This window comes from Haliaeetus albicilla, chromosome 4, assembly GCF_947461875.1.
Source record: "Haliaeetus albicilla chromosome 4, bHalAlb1.1, whole genome shotgun sequence".
In the NCBI taxonomy this organism is placed as follows: domain Eukaryota; kingdom Metazoa; phylum Chordata; class Aves; order Accipitriformes; family Accipitridae; genus Haliaeetus; species Haliaeetus albicilla.
The window spans coordinates 28,721,791-28,737,180 of record NC_091486.1 but is presented as its reverse complement, the minus strand read 5'-3'; the positions used below and the strand labels follow the sequence as shown (position 1 = coordinate 28,737,180).

The window sequence follows — 15,390 nt, the reverse complement described above, 5'->3', positions numbered from 1 at the left end:
GCTAATCCCATATTTACTGTTCTGCTCCTAAAAATACCTTATCATTTTACAATATGGTTTAGTTAAAGAATAAATTTTAAAATGCCAGCAATATGTTATTTAGTCCTTGTGTACTGTAACTAAGCCACCAGCTAGACTACCGAATTTCTTAACCATGCAATTTGAAATGGGACAGAACATTATTATGGGTTCATTATGGGGGGTGGGACACCATCAAATTAAAGGGAAATAATTCTACTGTTACACTTACAAACATCTTTTCAAAGATGCAACATATCTATACTGTTATCTTCAATAAATTCTTTTGCCCTAATTCCACCAGGTCTGCCTACCCCATTCTTTTTGTTCCTTGTTCCACCATTTTAGAAAAATCAGCCAGTTTTTGAAAGGAGACAGCAACGAAAGGACCTTCATGCTGGTCAGTTGCAACAAAACACCACTTAGTATATCCTCAAATTTAATTCCGTTTTAACTTCTAGACTGCCAGTAAATGTATTATAATTTTAAAAAGGTATTTCAATCATACCCCATTTCAGAAAGCATAACATTTTTCTGTGGTGTGATTATATTGATTCCTTGCCAAATTCTCCACCTTCATTGCTTGTAAATTCACTGATTTTGAATACTTATAATCTGCCTAAGATCCCATGAGATGTGCTGGCATTACCTACACTAAATCTGAAAATACCTTAGCAGTACACTGGCAGGCCATATGTGAGAACTGGTGTCAATTCACGCTCTGTCCTAGAAAAGGGGAATTCTCATGTTGCACAAAAATACCACAAGTTGTGATCCTTACATGCTCCTTAAAACTTTGTGCACAATGATTCAAGCTATTATTGAGAATACTACCTTTTGTTTCCACAAAAGCCTCAGGAAACCTGCAGTCCATGCAATATTATGGCATACTGCAGGTTTCAAGCTACAAAGAAACCCCAGCAGCCAAGGCACACCGCTCACATGATCCCCACTGTTTGCATGGAGTCAGACGAGTGACTTGCTACACAAATCCAAGTCACAGAGCTAGCACAAATGCTGTGCTAGCTCTACAGAATGCATGCTGTGAGAATGGACCTGAGGTTTTACAAGACTAGGTAACATGAGATACAATCCCTCTATGCCTTTAGTTATTTACATGCACAGGTCCAATATTTGATGCATGTCAAAATAAATGATGGAAATAAAACTGAGGACCTAAAGGAAAAGCAGCTCTGAAGGATGGCAGCAAGGAGCAAACAACTTCAGCCCTTGTACACACAGCAGAAAAACACATTAACTATACAAGACTATGTACATTCAACATTACCGTAAATAATCTGGGGCTCATAAGGGAGAATTGTACATTAAAAAGATCTCACAGAAATTTATAAGAGGTCTCTGAAAAGCCAGATATAGCAGATAAAGTGAATCACTAGCAGTTTCAAAGAACAGGGCCTGTGCCTAGAATGACAGAAATTAAGCATCTCAGAAAGCCTATTTCCTGGCTCTCTACACTTCCCACCTTTCAAAAAGCCTCACAGCTCAGCTTTCCACTAAATGGAACAGGATATATTAGTACTCTGACAACTTTGGTGGCAACAAAGTTCAGTTTCAAGCATGTCTGCTTCATTATGTTAAATTTGGAGAAAAACTATTTCATTAATGCTATTCTAAAGAGTGTATCTTCAGGGGAAAAAAATAAAACACAGTATCAAGTACTCAAGGCTATCAATTCTAACAGCTGTAAAATGCAACAGCTGAAGAATATACATGTAACTACTTTTTATTTTAGTTTGACATCACACAGCAGTAGTTCTGTCAAACATTACATATTGTTCATCTAAAGTTATCATAAACCACAGTATTTATAATCCTGTCCTAGTCCACACATACCCTGCAATTCGCTGCCTCCAGTTTCGATATGGATCGTAGAGACTTTCACAAAAAGCCAATGCATGTCTCACAAATTCTTCCATGGGGGTCTGATCTGCCACTTCTTTTTCTTTTGTTTTGGTTTTTAACTGAGGAAAAAAAGAAAGCTGTGGTCAGAAGATTTCTAGAAGTTGAAAATCAATCTTGATCTCCTCCAGAACAGTTCTGAGCCCACAAATTGGTCCCCACGCAACACTATTATTGAAAAAGCAGATCACATAAGCAGGAGCAGGAGGTATCGGATGGCAAAAATAACAGATGAGAATTTTTAACCACATACCTGTTGAATGTATAACGTAGTCATGGTGATAACATGGTTAATGTATGAACACATCCCAATCTCCTCCACATTAGCCAAATTTCTATGAAGACAACATAAAAACCACAGAAATGTACACAGTGTACCATTGGAAGCTAGTTCAAACGATGTTTGTTTTAGCATTCATTCTGTCTATAATCATACAAAAGTGTATCAGCACTTCAAAAATACTCCAAAAGACTGCATATACTCAAATGTTTATTTCTGTCACAGTAACAGAGCTCACAAGTTTTCTTCTAACAGGAAGGAAAAGAAGGTCCCAGTCACTCTGCTGTAGGCCAATTCTATCTGGAATTTGGGGTTTCAGAGGTTAAGCAGATTCCCAGGACACTCTAAATGAAAGGTCAGAAATGGCATCTGATAACAAAGACAGTAACTTCCACTTCTCCCACATTACTAGTGCATACACTTTCCAAAACTTTAGCAAACATATTATCTAGAAGCATTTATTCACTTTAAATTCTCCCAAGGAAAACAAACATCTAATAATTATTTTAGAACATAAATAAATCAACAGCAACAAAGATATAGCATGCACATGTTATTTTTCAGTCTAAAGGACAAGTCACAAAGATCAGATACTGAAATGATGACATAAGGAGAATTTTTCAGCAATTAAATAAGACTGACAACAGTTTGTAATTCAGAAACACATTACCACCATCTACTCAGCTTATATTTAATATTCCAGGATACTTTAAACACTGCCCTACAGCCCTTTTTATTGTTTCAGGGGTAAGAACCACCAAAGAATTCAAAAAAAGCTCTTCAAATACTCCTCAGAAAAGGAGAGTCCCTATTATATTTTTTTCCTTCCTCTCTTAATGCAGTTTACAACAGAAGACTGAAGTAATAGTGAGGAATAGATCCCTAAAAGCAGTTTATTGACCTACTTCAACAGAATTACAAAATAAGGACAAAATAAGACATAAGTTTCATAAGGAAGCCTGTTGCATTAATAGTGTAATAAGTCAGTTTCCTAAGCTGTTTATGGAATTATAAGCATGTTAAGAACATGAAACAGTTCTTCCTGCACAATTCCCTCTTCAGTTATTTCATACTCAACACTTGTTAGAGCGTGCCTTTTCTTTTTAAAGTATTTCTTATACCAGGTACACCGTATCTTGAATTCCCATAGATATATCTTATGTAATTAAAAGGAATTTAGTGTCTAATCCTCTTCTATTCCATTTCTCATGGCAAACATTATTGCTAAGATGACTGCATTGCTCCCCTCTCTCTCTTATTCCCTCTTCCGTTATTTTGAAGATTGTGAGAAGTGGCATTGCTCTGTTTCTACTGAAAAGTGTCAAATCACATTCTATGCATCATTAGAATCTGTATTTATAGGCTGCATCAAGATTTCTTAAACAAATCAATAGCCTTGCTGAGGTAGCAGTCAGAACAAATACCTGCAAAGGATGATAAAGAATTTCACAAGTAAAAGTGACAGAGCCTGCTGCTGCTCTTCTAGTCCATCTGACATTTTCTGGACACACTGTAGCAGCTGAAGCCTGAGGACCTGAAGAATGTTATCCGGAAGCAGTGATATTCCTGGAGGAATGTCATCCACCCTAACGAGAAAAAACACACACAAAATTGTTAATCATGCAAATGACATGCTACCCATTGATTTCAATGTGCTCATGTAGTGTTCCAATAAACTTCTGTAGGAGAGGTTACTGAACTGATGGCTCACAAATTCTTTCTAATGAACCACAAAGAAATGCCTGGTAGCAATATGCCAGCTGGAGCTTCCTTTTCCCCAGCAATGAATTGCATTGAAAAAAAAAGTGTTAAAAATTCATTAAGTGGATTCCTAAATGCTCCTCCATGCAATGATCTGCCTTCACCGCCACAGAGAAATTGCATGATCTTCAGCAGGTAAACAGGTGGCCTGGGAAATCCCTAAATAAAGAAAGGGATGGCGACAATGGAATGAAACATGAAAACTAAACCACAAGGGAAACATTTTCAACTTTCTACTGAATATTAAAAGTGTCCAAATAAATGAGATGCCAATTATTAAATAGTTATTGAAGCCTAGCTGGTATTCACCCACAGTGAATGTCATGTCTGTCTTACATGAATTACAAAAAGCCATACAAAACAAGATTAAATACAAAAAGAAAGCTGTTCACAGTAAGATTAAACAAAGAAAGACTTGAAAATAAGGGTCTGTATGTGCAAGAGAGGGAGCTCCCAAAAATCCATCTGATTCTTGCCACACTGATTTTGCATGAAAAGCTGACCCATCCTTATTAGTTTCTGGATATCATTATCCCAGCAAATAGGATTTTTTCTGCTATCTAATTCTTTTTAGGAGACGAAAAAAGACTGTTGCGTTGGTGTTAAATGTAACAACTCTACCAAGGCCAGACATGGCTCTGAAGAACATTAGGTACTCTTCCCTACTGTTTTTGCTAAACTGAAACATTTTTAGAAATACACCAGTGAGAACCAAAAGAAGAAAAAAGAAAAAAAAAATAAAAAATAAAACCAGTAGCTAAGCCAATGCTCCACGAATAGCCATATAGAAACCCATTTCAGCAACAGTATAGAAATATATAAACATTTTAGAACATTCTCTGGGATGAAGACTGTTTATCCACTGTTGCACATGCTAAAGAGAGTTTGCCTTTGGCATCAGCTGTTTACTCTGTGACATTCTCTATGAAGTCTACACAGGAAGACACAAGCAAGAGCCTTACAGCTTACAAAAGCCTTCAACATGGACAAAGCCAGGGGGCAAATTACAACCAAAAAAATTCAGCTAGCTCAAAAACTCATTGGTATAACACTTGCATACATACATCTGTGTAAGAATAAGCATCAAAAAGTGTGGAGAAATGCAATGACTGACACTAAACACTGTGATACTGATTATTTGAGGGAAATGGGGAACAATACATTGTTTAGTTTCTAAAGTTGAAAAGGAAGCCTACATAGAAGGGTAAAACTGAGACCCAATTTAGTAACACAACTAGACAGGTACAAGTGACAGCAAGCTACCACGTCCTAGGAAACAAGTGTCACCTATACATATACAGATGACCAAATACCATGCATTTCCTTGCCTCTTCACAGAGTTGTGCAATTTGCTTTTCAGATCCTGGGATTCAGGAAGTTTTAACACAAATTTTATAGGGCCTAGGCTCTAAACTGATAGAGATGCTAACCACAAAACAGAGAGCAACTGCTTTTTTCCAACACAACTGCCAAGAAAGACATTTTAATTTCTGGGGTAGCAGCTTCACCCCTCAAGATGCCAGCAGATCCATACCCTCTGGAACTATAAGCATGGCTCCCCATAATCCAATATTCACCATCTCTGTATTAGGAAGACCATAATTTTTCACAGCTGAAATAATATAACCAGAAGTAATTTCCCTAAAATGGCCAACAAGTCTTTCTCAGTAAGATCATAAAATGCTTTACACGAGAGCAAACAGCATACCCTTCATGCCTCGTGTCCCAAAGAATGCTTTCTCTGCAGTAGCTGCCTGTCTGTGCTATTGCACAACCCAGCAGAATTTACTGCCTTATGCAAGACTGGCACAAGAAATACTAATCAGGATTACTCAAACTGAATATAGTATAGAGTATATAAATACTTATAAATAATCAAACTTCTTTTCACCCCAGAGCAAATTATTACTATATCACCACAAAAATCTAGAAGTTAAATTTGTGGACATGTAGTATCAATTTCTCCCCAACAAGACTATCTGGGTAAACTAAGTATTCCAAAAGGAAGGAAAAAAAAAAAAAAAAAAACCTCAAAAATCATACCTTAACTGACATTCTTATTTGACTGCTGGTACCCCACCTCAAAAACATGAGGAAGACCTTGACATATTTGGGTTCTTTTTATTTATAATTTCCTTGCATTATATTAACATGGTTATACAGCTATATAAACTGCCATCTCAGGTGTTTGAAAGGAAGTTTAATTAGTCTCTAAATTATATTCACCTATTACAGCTCAAACCCACACACAGGGGCTTTCAACCTCTCCTCTGCCAGTGCTAAGCACTTCAGAAAAAAGTGCTGTAGAGAACTAGGCTTTACTTTTCAACAACCATGTAACCATGTAATCAGCATTCCTATCATGATTCCTGCATCATTTTTATGTGGGTTTGAAGTCAGTAAATTAACAAAGTATGGTTTCTATGGTACTTCGCATGAGCTTCATTTAAGCTCCTTTGCTCAAGATCATGCAAACCAAAAGCAGAAAAAGAGCATGACAACACTCTAGAAGCCTTTGTTGTTTCCAGAATATTAAACCAAATGAAAATTCCTCTCCTTCAATAAGGGCAAAAAACCCCTCCCACCAGCTGGTAAAGGTTTTATCCTTTTCATGGTAAATACATATGAGATGAATACATGTTTTTAGGGAAAGTACAGGTGCACTAATCTTTTCTGCTCAATGCTCAAAGTCATCAGCATAGCTATTTTCACCTTTTCAGTAAAAATCACCTCACCTTTTCAGTAAAAATCATTGAAAACACTATTAATGAACTATTACACTTAAAAATAAAGGGTAGATGCACAAAGATGGGGGTAGAATGAAGCTGTATAAGCCTATAAGCTGCATAACTGTATAAGCTCTACTTATACAGTCAAATCATACCACTGGACACACTCATCCTCTGTATTTAGAGAGTTCCTAATTCTGCACTATGTAGCATGTTTCAGATTTCCAGAGCAGATTTCAGGAAATTATATATTTTAATTTATAGAAGAAATACTCTTATCAGTTAAATCAGCAAGTGACAGTGCCAATTAAGAGTCCTTCTTTCAGGAAAAAAAGCCCACTAGTAGTTTCATCACATTTCTTAAGTGCTGTTTTCTTGGATGCTAAAAAACCCACGTTTTACATTGACACAAAACTTCATGCCTGTCTTCCAAAAGGTTAGTTTTGTCCAGCAATCTGTACAAGCTTTCTTCTCCCTACATAGTTTCTCATTATTTCCTGGCATTTGCCCTTCAGTACGCAAGGTCTTTCAGGCATATAGCTGTAAAGCATATCAAGATTTATATTGGGGGGGGGGGGAATTAGTCCACTCAGTTTCTCATTTTGGCTAGCATCATATATTATTTCCAAGATCAAAAGACAGAATTAGTTATTTAATAAGCAACTCCAGTAAAACAGTTGAGTCCACAGGGTCCTATGACCCCAAGAGAAGAGTCACTGCAAATCAGCATTTGGTGGTTCCACACCGACCTACTTGTTCTTTTCTGTGGGCTAGATAACATCTGTTCCACAATGTAAATGCCTGCAACATAAATTGACAAACCCCAGAAAGATGCCACCTTTCACATGCCTGATTATCTCACAAATGCAAATAAGGGCAGAAATTGCAACTCTTTGTTAATTCTAATATCTGCTCTCAGTAATTTTTAATCCAGCCATCAAAGCATAGGAATGATCTGCCTTCATCCCTACGATTTTTGATAAGTTTTCTCTACATCTGTTACACAAATGACTCTAAATCCACACAGGCCTATTCTTCCAGACTGAATCACTAATCCTGTCATTAACCTCAGAAAAATACACTATTTTTATGCTCACTAAACCATCATTCGGCACAATGAAGATGCTGCTGTTGTTCTGCACTACTAAGCTTCATGTTTGGTTTTTATCTTTTATTTTGCTGCAAAAAAAAAAAATGAACACACATATAAACCAAAAAACACTTAAAAAACCCAAAGTACCAAGATATTCTTCTCTTCCACTGTTCAGATTTCTATGAAATAGTACATTAAAGACAACCTGTTTCAAAGAATAAACTTTTTTCCATAACTAAACACACTAAGATGCATTTTTGACACTGCAAAGAAAACAGATCTTCTGAAAGAGCACAGAATTAATTTGAAGGTCTTGCTTATTGGTAATTGCACTATATATTTTGCATTCATATAGGCATTATGAGGAAAGTTTTAACACAAAGAGCTGAGAAGCCAGTTTTTATCCACTGAGATCCAGTTGCAGTATTCTTCATTTCCTTGTAACAGTAGAGGCTATCACTTACACTTCAAACAGGATCTGATCCAAAGCCCATTAAAGAATTTCCATTGATTTCAGCAGGGCTTGGACGGCAGCCATCATGCAGGGAGAGCCATTCTTTGTATTCAAACACCAGTAGCGGAATCAGCTATACTACTGACACCACCTCTCATGATTTCTGAATCCTGTAATATTTATCTTAAAACACTTAGTTCATGTAAGCATCTCAAAAGCAAGAGAAAACATCCAGTGCCTAAGTTTCTATTCCTCATTTGCAAAGTTAGTCTTGAAAACACTATCCTTAGAACACAACAGACAAAATCAAAATACTAAATATGGAACTCCAGAATTAGACTTCAATACCATCGCATGATTATATCTGAGAACTTGCGGTCAGCAACATCAGTGAAGTCAGCAATACTCTTGCCCTGAACTGAAGTCTTCACAGATGCAAACAAAGAAATCACTTTAAAGTCTGTAATTTGTGCATATTTTAATTTTTAAAAGGTTTTCAGCTAAGATATCCAAATCTTTCATTAAGCATTTCATCTTATCCTTAATGTTAAAGTAATCCCTGAAATAAAATTACAAAACTCTTTACCTACATCTTACTTCTCTTCAGTCACTGCTGATACAGATACCAGGCACTAATACTAATACTACTTCATACGCAACATTTAATGAATACTTATTCAAACAATGCACAAGGAATAATATTTCTACAAGCAAGAACAAGTGAATACTCATGCCAGCTCCTGATATAATGCAAATACCAGTATTTGCCTAGTTTCATCATTCCCAACCCAAGTTGACCTTCAAAAGAATGGGAGTGCCACACAACAATTAAAAATCTTTCTTTTGTTTAAAGGCAGTATTGCCATTGAACAAGACTGGGCTCTCAGCCAGGTCTGTTTCAGATAACAAACAAAGGTGAACAGGTCCATAATTCTACATACCTAGTTGGCAGCTTCTCAAAGTCCACATCCAGAAACTGTTCATAGCTAGAAACAAAACTATCCAACCAGAGCTTCAGGTAATCTGGATCTTTCTGTAAAAAAGAAGAGAACATTAGGCAATATTGCACACAAGGTCATCCATCAACAACTCTGTAGTACTAACTTGAATGGAAATTTTTTCTTTAATACATTTCAACTGGGAGAAAGAAGGGAATACACAGATTTTTAGAACTACAATTAAAAAAACTGTGTCCTTTGAAATTCTCGGCCATATTGTGCTGATGTGACATTCTTGCCCTATTCACTAGTTTATGTATTTCCACTTCCTGGTACCAATGCCAACCAAAGCATGTTAGCTTCTCCCCCCCACCAACAACCTTTACTTATTCTCCAGAGTAATACATACCAGCTTTACAAAATTACTTGTATATTCTAGTCTTGATAGCATAAATGCTAGCACGCCACACTCTTTATGGCTTATAAAATTAAATAAGAACTCCAACAACAATCCTAATCACAAAGTAATTTGCTTTTTGCTTCATTCATTAATCAATATGGCAGCTAGCAGCAGATTAGAGCCAGATGAAGTGTTCCAAGAGACAATGCAGAGCCTGTGACGTGTATACTAGATATTTATAAAACAGATAATTTAAATTTAGGCTTCCTACTTGTTCTTAGTAGAGCAGACAGACTCTGTTCGTGACCAGCAATTCCTCAGGGCTGGGTACTGTGCCAGCAGCGGGAACATATACTAGACCACCACAAACCACCACAGGAAAACTCCGTCAAAATACTTAATTTGAGATAGTCTCACTTTAGAAGTCAAGCTGCTTAATTTTCAAAAGCAAGCTGCTGGACCACAGCTAACATACTCCTCCACAAGAACTGTACGGTCATGTCCATTAATACACATCCATGCAGTCCCACATTCTATGTCATAAATAATTTTCAAAATAACTTTAAAATATTTGCCTAAAGTGTTATAGATTTTAAATTATTTCTAAATCTACTCTGTAATTTATAAAATTATGAAAAAGTTTTAAGTTTTTTTGTTCATCCTTCTCTTTTCTGTATCTCCTCCCTTTTGCTTGTTGCCTTTATATTACCATAGATGTTCCCAAATAACAGATTATTTCCCTGCAGTGTTAAGACCAAGGAGCAATCTGTGAATAACTCTAACACACACAGTATTCTGGGGCAATGTCAATATAAAAGAAAGAGTCACCAAGAAAGACTGACACCGAGTCCTGTCAGTGCAAAATAGCTACCTACAAAAGAACCTCCCATGGGAAAAACCAAACAAACAAAAAAACCAGAATAAAATAAAAATGGAAATCCAGAATCTGAAGTGCTGCAAAACTCTTCTCAGACCATCTTTCCACAGCAAGTACAGGAGTTACAAAGCATGGGAATCCCCTTCTCATTCTAGACTTTACCCTTCCCCGTACACCCAAAAACCCCTCTAACTCAAGCAACAAGTGTCAGAAACACCCAGACACAATTTACATCACTATCACAATTAATTATATATGAAATGTGTTCAAATACTGTGACAACAGGTGCCAAATAAAACCCTCAGCTAGATACCTATCTTGTCTGATTATTTGCTTCACTGCCTTTACTGCATTTTCATTCCATTTTTCTTAATTGTCTTATTTCTCCTCCTTCCATTTCACTCCTAATCTGTTCCTCCTTCATAATCTTTATTCTCATCTCTGCTTTTATTCCCCTTTCAATGTTTTTTTTCATCTCTCCCTTTCTTTTTCTGTTAAAAATTTGTCAAAAAAGTATTACGTCCTTTAATGTAATGTAGCCTTGTCCTCATGTTTAATATGCACTGAACTACCAAACAGTTATCTTCAACACACCTATTAATTGTCCTCAAGATGAAGCTGCAACATACAGAATGCAGGAAGCTGTTAAGATAAAGAAAAAATTCAAGGTTGCCAAGCCACTGGTTTTAAGCTACAGAGGTTGACATTATCTCAACCAGGTGAGTATAGAATACACATTTCACAGATTCAGAGATCAAAAACCTTGAAAATCAAACCAAAAGATGGGCAAGAAGTAAGATTTGCTAATATCCTAAAAGAATGAGCTAGAAGTAGCAGAAGATGCTGTCTTCAGACAGTATGGCTTTTTAAAAATGTTCACATACTTAAACTTTCTTGTAATCCACAGTAAGTTATTTTAGCCACATACAAGCTATTTCACAGGATCATAAAGATGAGGAAAACCAGGATATGATTTCAGCAACTACAATACAGCGCTGGCTATAAAGGACAAATCAATAGCATCCATGGCAAAGTAACCAAGAGAAACCCTGCCATATGCGTGTGTCCAAGCCTCTGATGATAATGCCCATGCATGTGCAAAAACTGAACCTATTTGAGGTTTTTTTTCCCTGTTGAACAAACTGCTTTGTTTTTTTCTAGCATGAGCAAGTTCTCCTTGAAACACAACATGAATTACTAAATTGATTTTATTGGTATTCCAAAATTAAAATCGTTTGTTGACACAGCTGAGGCTCATTGCTAGTTGTTGACAGTAAACTTTTACGAGAAAACTCAGTTTTTCTTGGTCATTTACCATGAAGGAAGCTGTGCAAATAACATCATTATCTGACTTAAAATTGCTTTAACAAAAGGTTATGGATGAGAGAAGGGGAGTGGGAGGACAAAAGACAAAATTAGATAAAATGTCTGCTTGCTCCTTTTTAATGATATAGCCTAAATCAGCTTCAAGCTTAAGATTAAATTAAACCTCCTTATCCTTAAACTATAATGCCTTTTCAAGGCTATCAGTGCAGACTAGCAGTAAGAGAGAATACTGGCAGACAAAATACGCAAGAAAAAGCAATTATGTAGATTACAAGAGTAGACCACAGATGTTATAAAAGGCTGTCCTGGTTTCAGCTGGGATAGAGTTAATTTTCTTCTTACTAGCTGGTACACTGTGTTTTGGATTTAGTGTGAGAATAATGTTGATAACACACTGATGGTTTAGTTGTTGCTAACTGGCGCTTATCCTAAGTTAAGGATTTTTCAGTTCCCCATGCTTTGCCAGCAAGCAGGTGTACAAGAAGCTGGGAGGGAGCATGGCCAGGACAGCTGACCCCAACTAGCCAAAGGGATATTCCATACCATAGAACTTCATGCACAGTATATAAACTGGGGGAGTTGGCCAGGAGGGGCAGATCGCTGCTCGGGTATCAGTCAGCAGGTGGTGAGCAATTGCATTGTGCATCACTTGTCTTTCCCTGGGGTTTTTAAAATTTTATTTTATTATATTCCTTTTCATTACTACCACTACTATTATTATTGTTAGTATTACATTTTATTTTACTGTAGTTATTAAATCATTCTTATCTCAACCCACAAGTTTTACTTTTTTTTTCCCCCCAATTCTCCTCCCCATCCCCCTGTGGGCAGGGGGGAGGAGTGAGCAAGCAGCTGCGTGGTGCCTAGTTGCTGGCTGGGTTTAAACCATGACAAAGGCCAAAAGTTTTTGCTTACCTGTAGTGCACATACTGCTCAATTCACTTTGCCACTAAAACTCCTCCCAATTCTGGTAAAAACCAAGAACTATAGTACTGTTTGATCATTACCTGCAGCACACTATTTAACCTCTCTTCTACCTCAATCCCTGGCCAGCCAATTAATTATTCCAAGTTATTAAAATAATCAGCTTTGATATCAAAATACCAGGTAACACTACTGGTATGTGCCAGTAAAAAATAGATTACACAATAGTTGACTCATTCTGAGTCAAATCTAGAAATTTCCATCCAGGCAATGGCACTAACTCAACACCACTTGGGGGAGGGGAGGAATCATCAAGGCAAAAAAAGTAAACAAGATCACTTAGCAACATAAGAAACACTAAGCAATAAATCTCCACTATAAACCGCCTAATAGAAGTATGCCACCTTTCCAGAAACAAACAAAAATGAAGACTTACAAACTAGGAGTACATTATTCCAGAAAAAAATGACCCAATATTTAAAAGTTTTGCTACAAATTAAGACATATAAGTTATTTCAAAGAATTTAGAAACAGAAGTTAAAAACAGCTTTCAAACTCTGAATGTGGCCCATGTTTTCCTTTTTCTTTATTAGCAATCAGCCCAGACCCTATGCACCAGTCACCTGTTAAAAGCTGCAAGAAATCTAAATTTTACTGAAGCAGTTTTAAGAAAGGAAACTTACAACAGCAAATGTTACCCATGGTAAAGTACACAAAAATGTCCATTCCTAAAACATAGCTAAACACATACCCTTCTGAAGACCAACCTACGTGTTTCTTATATTGCATCTTATATTTTCCCAGACCAGAAGCATGATGGTTTAGGAGAAAAACTGTCTTTTCACATTGGTTTAAAATTTTAATTTCATAATAAAACCAGACAGTAATAATGGGTATCAGCTGCTTCCTATGTACCATGTACACGGCAATTATCCTACCCAGCATCTTAATCTTGAACTGAACCTTTTTTTGAGGTCAGCTGCTGCCATTTAATCTGAAATTTAAATTAAGGGGATTTTAGAATTTATTTCTGTTGAATTCTCTTCCCACCCACCTTTTCAACTCTCCTCTGTTTTCTCATGACAGAAGTGGTAACCCACATTAACAGCAGAACACAAATTGACCTAATTTTAACATGAAAAATTTGTGTTCTTCAATGCCAGATCAACTTTCCAAGCCAGTACATGTTGCAATCTGACAAATATCTTGTGTTACCACATGGCAGAAGATTGCATCCCATGGGTATGGCAATACTTCAGATCAGTGTTGCTACCAAAAGAACGAATCACTGAACTGCAACCCTGACTCCAACTAATTCACTACAAATTGTTAACTACCCCATTATATCTGCAGTCCTCCTAAGGAAGCAGCGTAACTTAGCCAGACCATAACAAAGCATCTTAAATACTCAGAAGCCTTATTACCAGTAAAAGTAGTGAAACCTAGGGAATATATTCTCTTATTCCCCACTTTCATAATTACCCTTTTGTTGTCATTCTGCAGAAAGGTAGCTGAAGGCTGTATGTCAGACAACAGCTCCAAATTGTTTTGCGTGGTACTGTTTGAAGATGCACCATGCTTTTAAAGTACAGCTTACAAAGCAACATACGTTTTGATAATACACTACAAGGACAAACTGTGATAAACCAATTTTAGATTGGTATTCTTTCCCAGCCCCACCACACACACTCTGCAGACATGCCCTATGAGATCAGCAAGAAATGCAGAAGGAAATTTTTCATTTGTACAACAGCAGTAGAAACAGAAAGAAGGTGTATATGGTAATAAAACTCCTCTCACCAGTTACAACTTTCCAATCTCTAGAAGAAGATAAGAAAATGTTGATTTTTGAAACCTTGCAGCTTTCTAAGTCACAAGCCTAAGCATTTCATTTATTTACCTGAAACTTGCCTAGCTTTTGTGCAAGACAAATTTCTGTATCTTATTTGAATAATAATTCATATATAGAAACTGCATGCCTTAAAACTTCTGGAAGATAATTTCTCCACAGCTTGAAATTCCAAGAAGCTAAAATCCAACTTAAGTTAGCCATTTCTCTTCATACTGATAAACTGAAACAACCAGAGTTTTAACAAGGCTATCTTAAGGGTGTCATTGTAAGGATATGTGCAAATCTAACAAAAAAAAAAAAAAAAAAAAAAGTCCTTTAGGTGGTAGCCACAAGTCTGCAGAGCTGCAGAGCCTAAGCTTTGACTTCTGAGCTCAACACTATAATGAAGGCCTGGGAAACTGCTATAGCAACAATCATTCACCTGCAATAATTAAAAAAAAAATTATTTTATGCCTATTAAGTCAAATGTAGCTCAGAGCACTTGAAAGTGAAAATACTTCCTTGTTCCTTCCCTTCCTTAACTACTTCTGGTTTTCCTTAAAAAAAAAAAAAAAACAAAACAAACAAAAACACACCAGCAGAACAACACACCACCCTTTAGGCCTCCATTTTCATAAGATCCTCTGGGCACAATAATAGTTGTCATAGCTCTTTACACTTTAAAAAGAAAGACTGCCAGGCCTAAGTAATACAGTGTTTCTAACAGTTACTGAAAAAAATAAAACCCAACACAAAAAAACCAACACCTGAAACACCAAAAACTACACACACACAAAAAAACTAAAACCCCACAAAACCTCCAGAAGAGGGGTTTTTTT

The 15,390-nt window shown here is 36.6% G+C and overlaps 1 protein-coding gene across 8 annotated transcripts in view; it reads right to left on the bottom strand.

The window, feature by feature from the left end:
- Nucleotides 1–15,390, bottom strand: part of NBEAL1 (neurobeachin like 1) — a 91,022-nt gene that overhangs the window by 61,590 nt on the left and 14,042 nt on the right. For all 8 annotated transcript variants that reach the window (XR_011324360.1, XM_069781627.1, XM_069781628.1 and 5 more), the window contains 4 exons: nt 9,197–9,288; nt 3,643–3,804; nt 2,192–2,273; nt 1,873–2,000 (listed from right to left, as the gene is read on the bottom strand). Coding sequence is in view for 7 of the 8 variants with exons in the window: in XM_069781627.1 (XP_069637728.1) it covers nt 1,873–2,000; nt 2,192–2,273; nt 3,643–3,804; nt 9,197–9,288 (464 nt within the window). In the remaining variant the exon portion in view is untranslated. The remainder of the gene's footprint in view (nt 1–1,872; nt 2,001–2,191; nt 2,274–3,642; nt 3,805–9,196; nt 9,289–15,390) is intronic.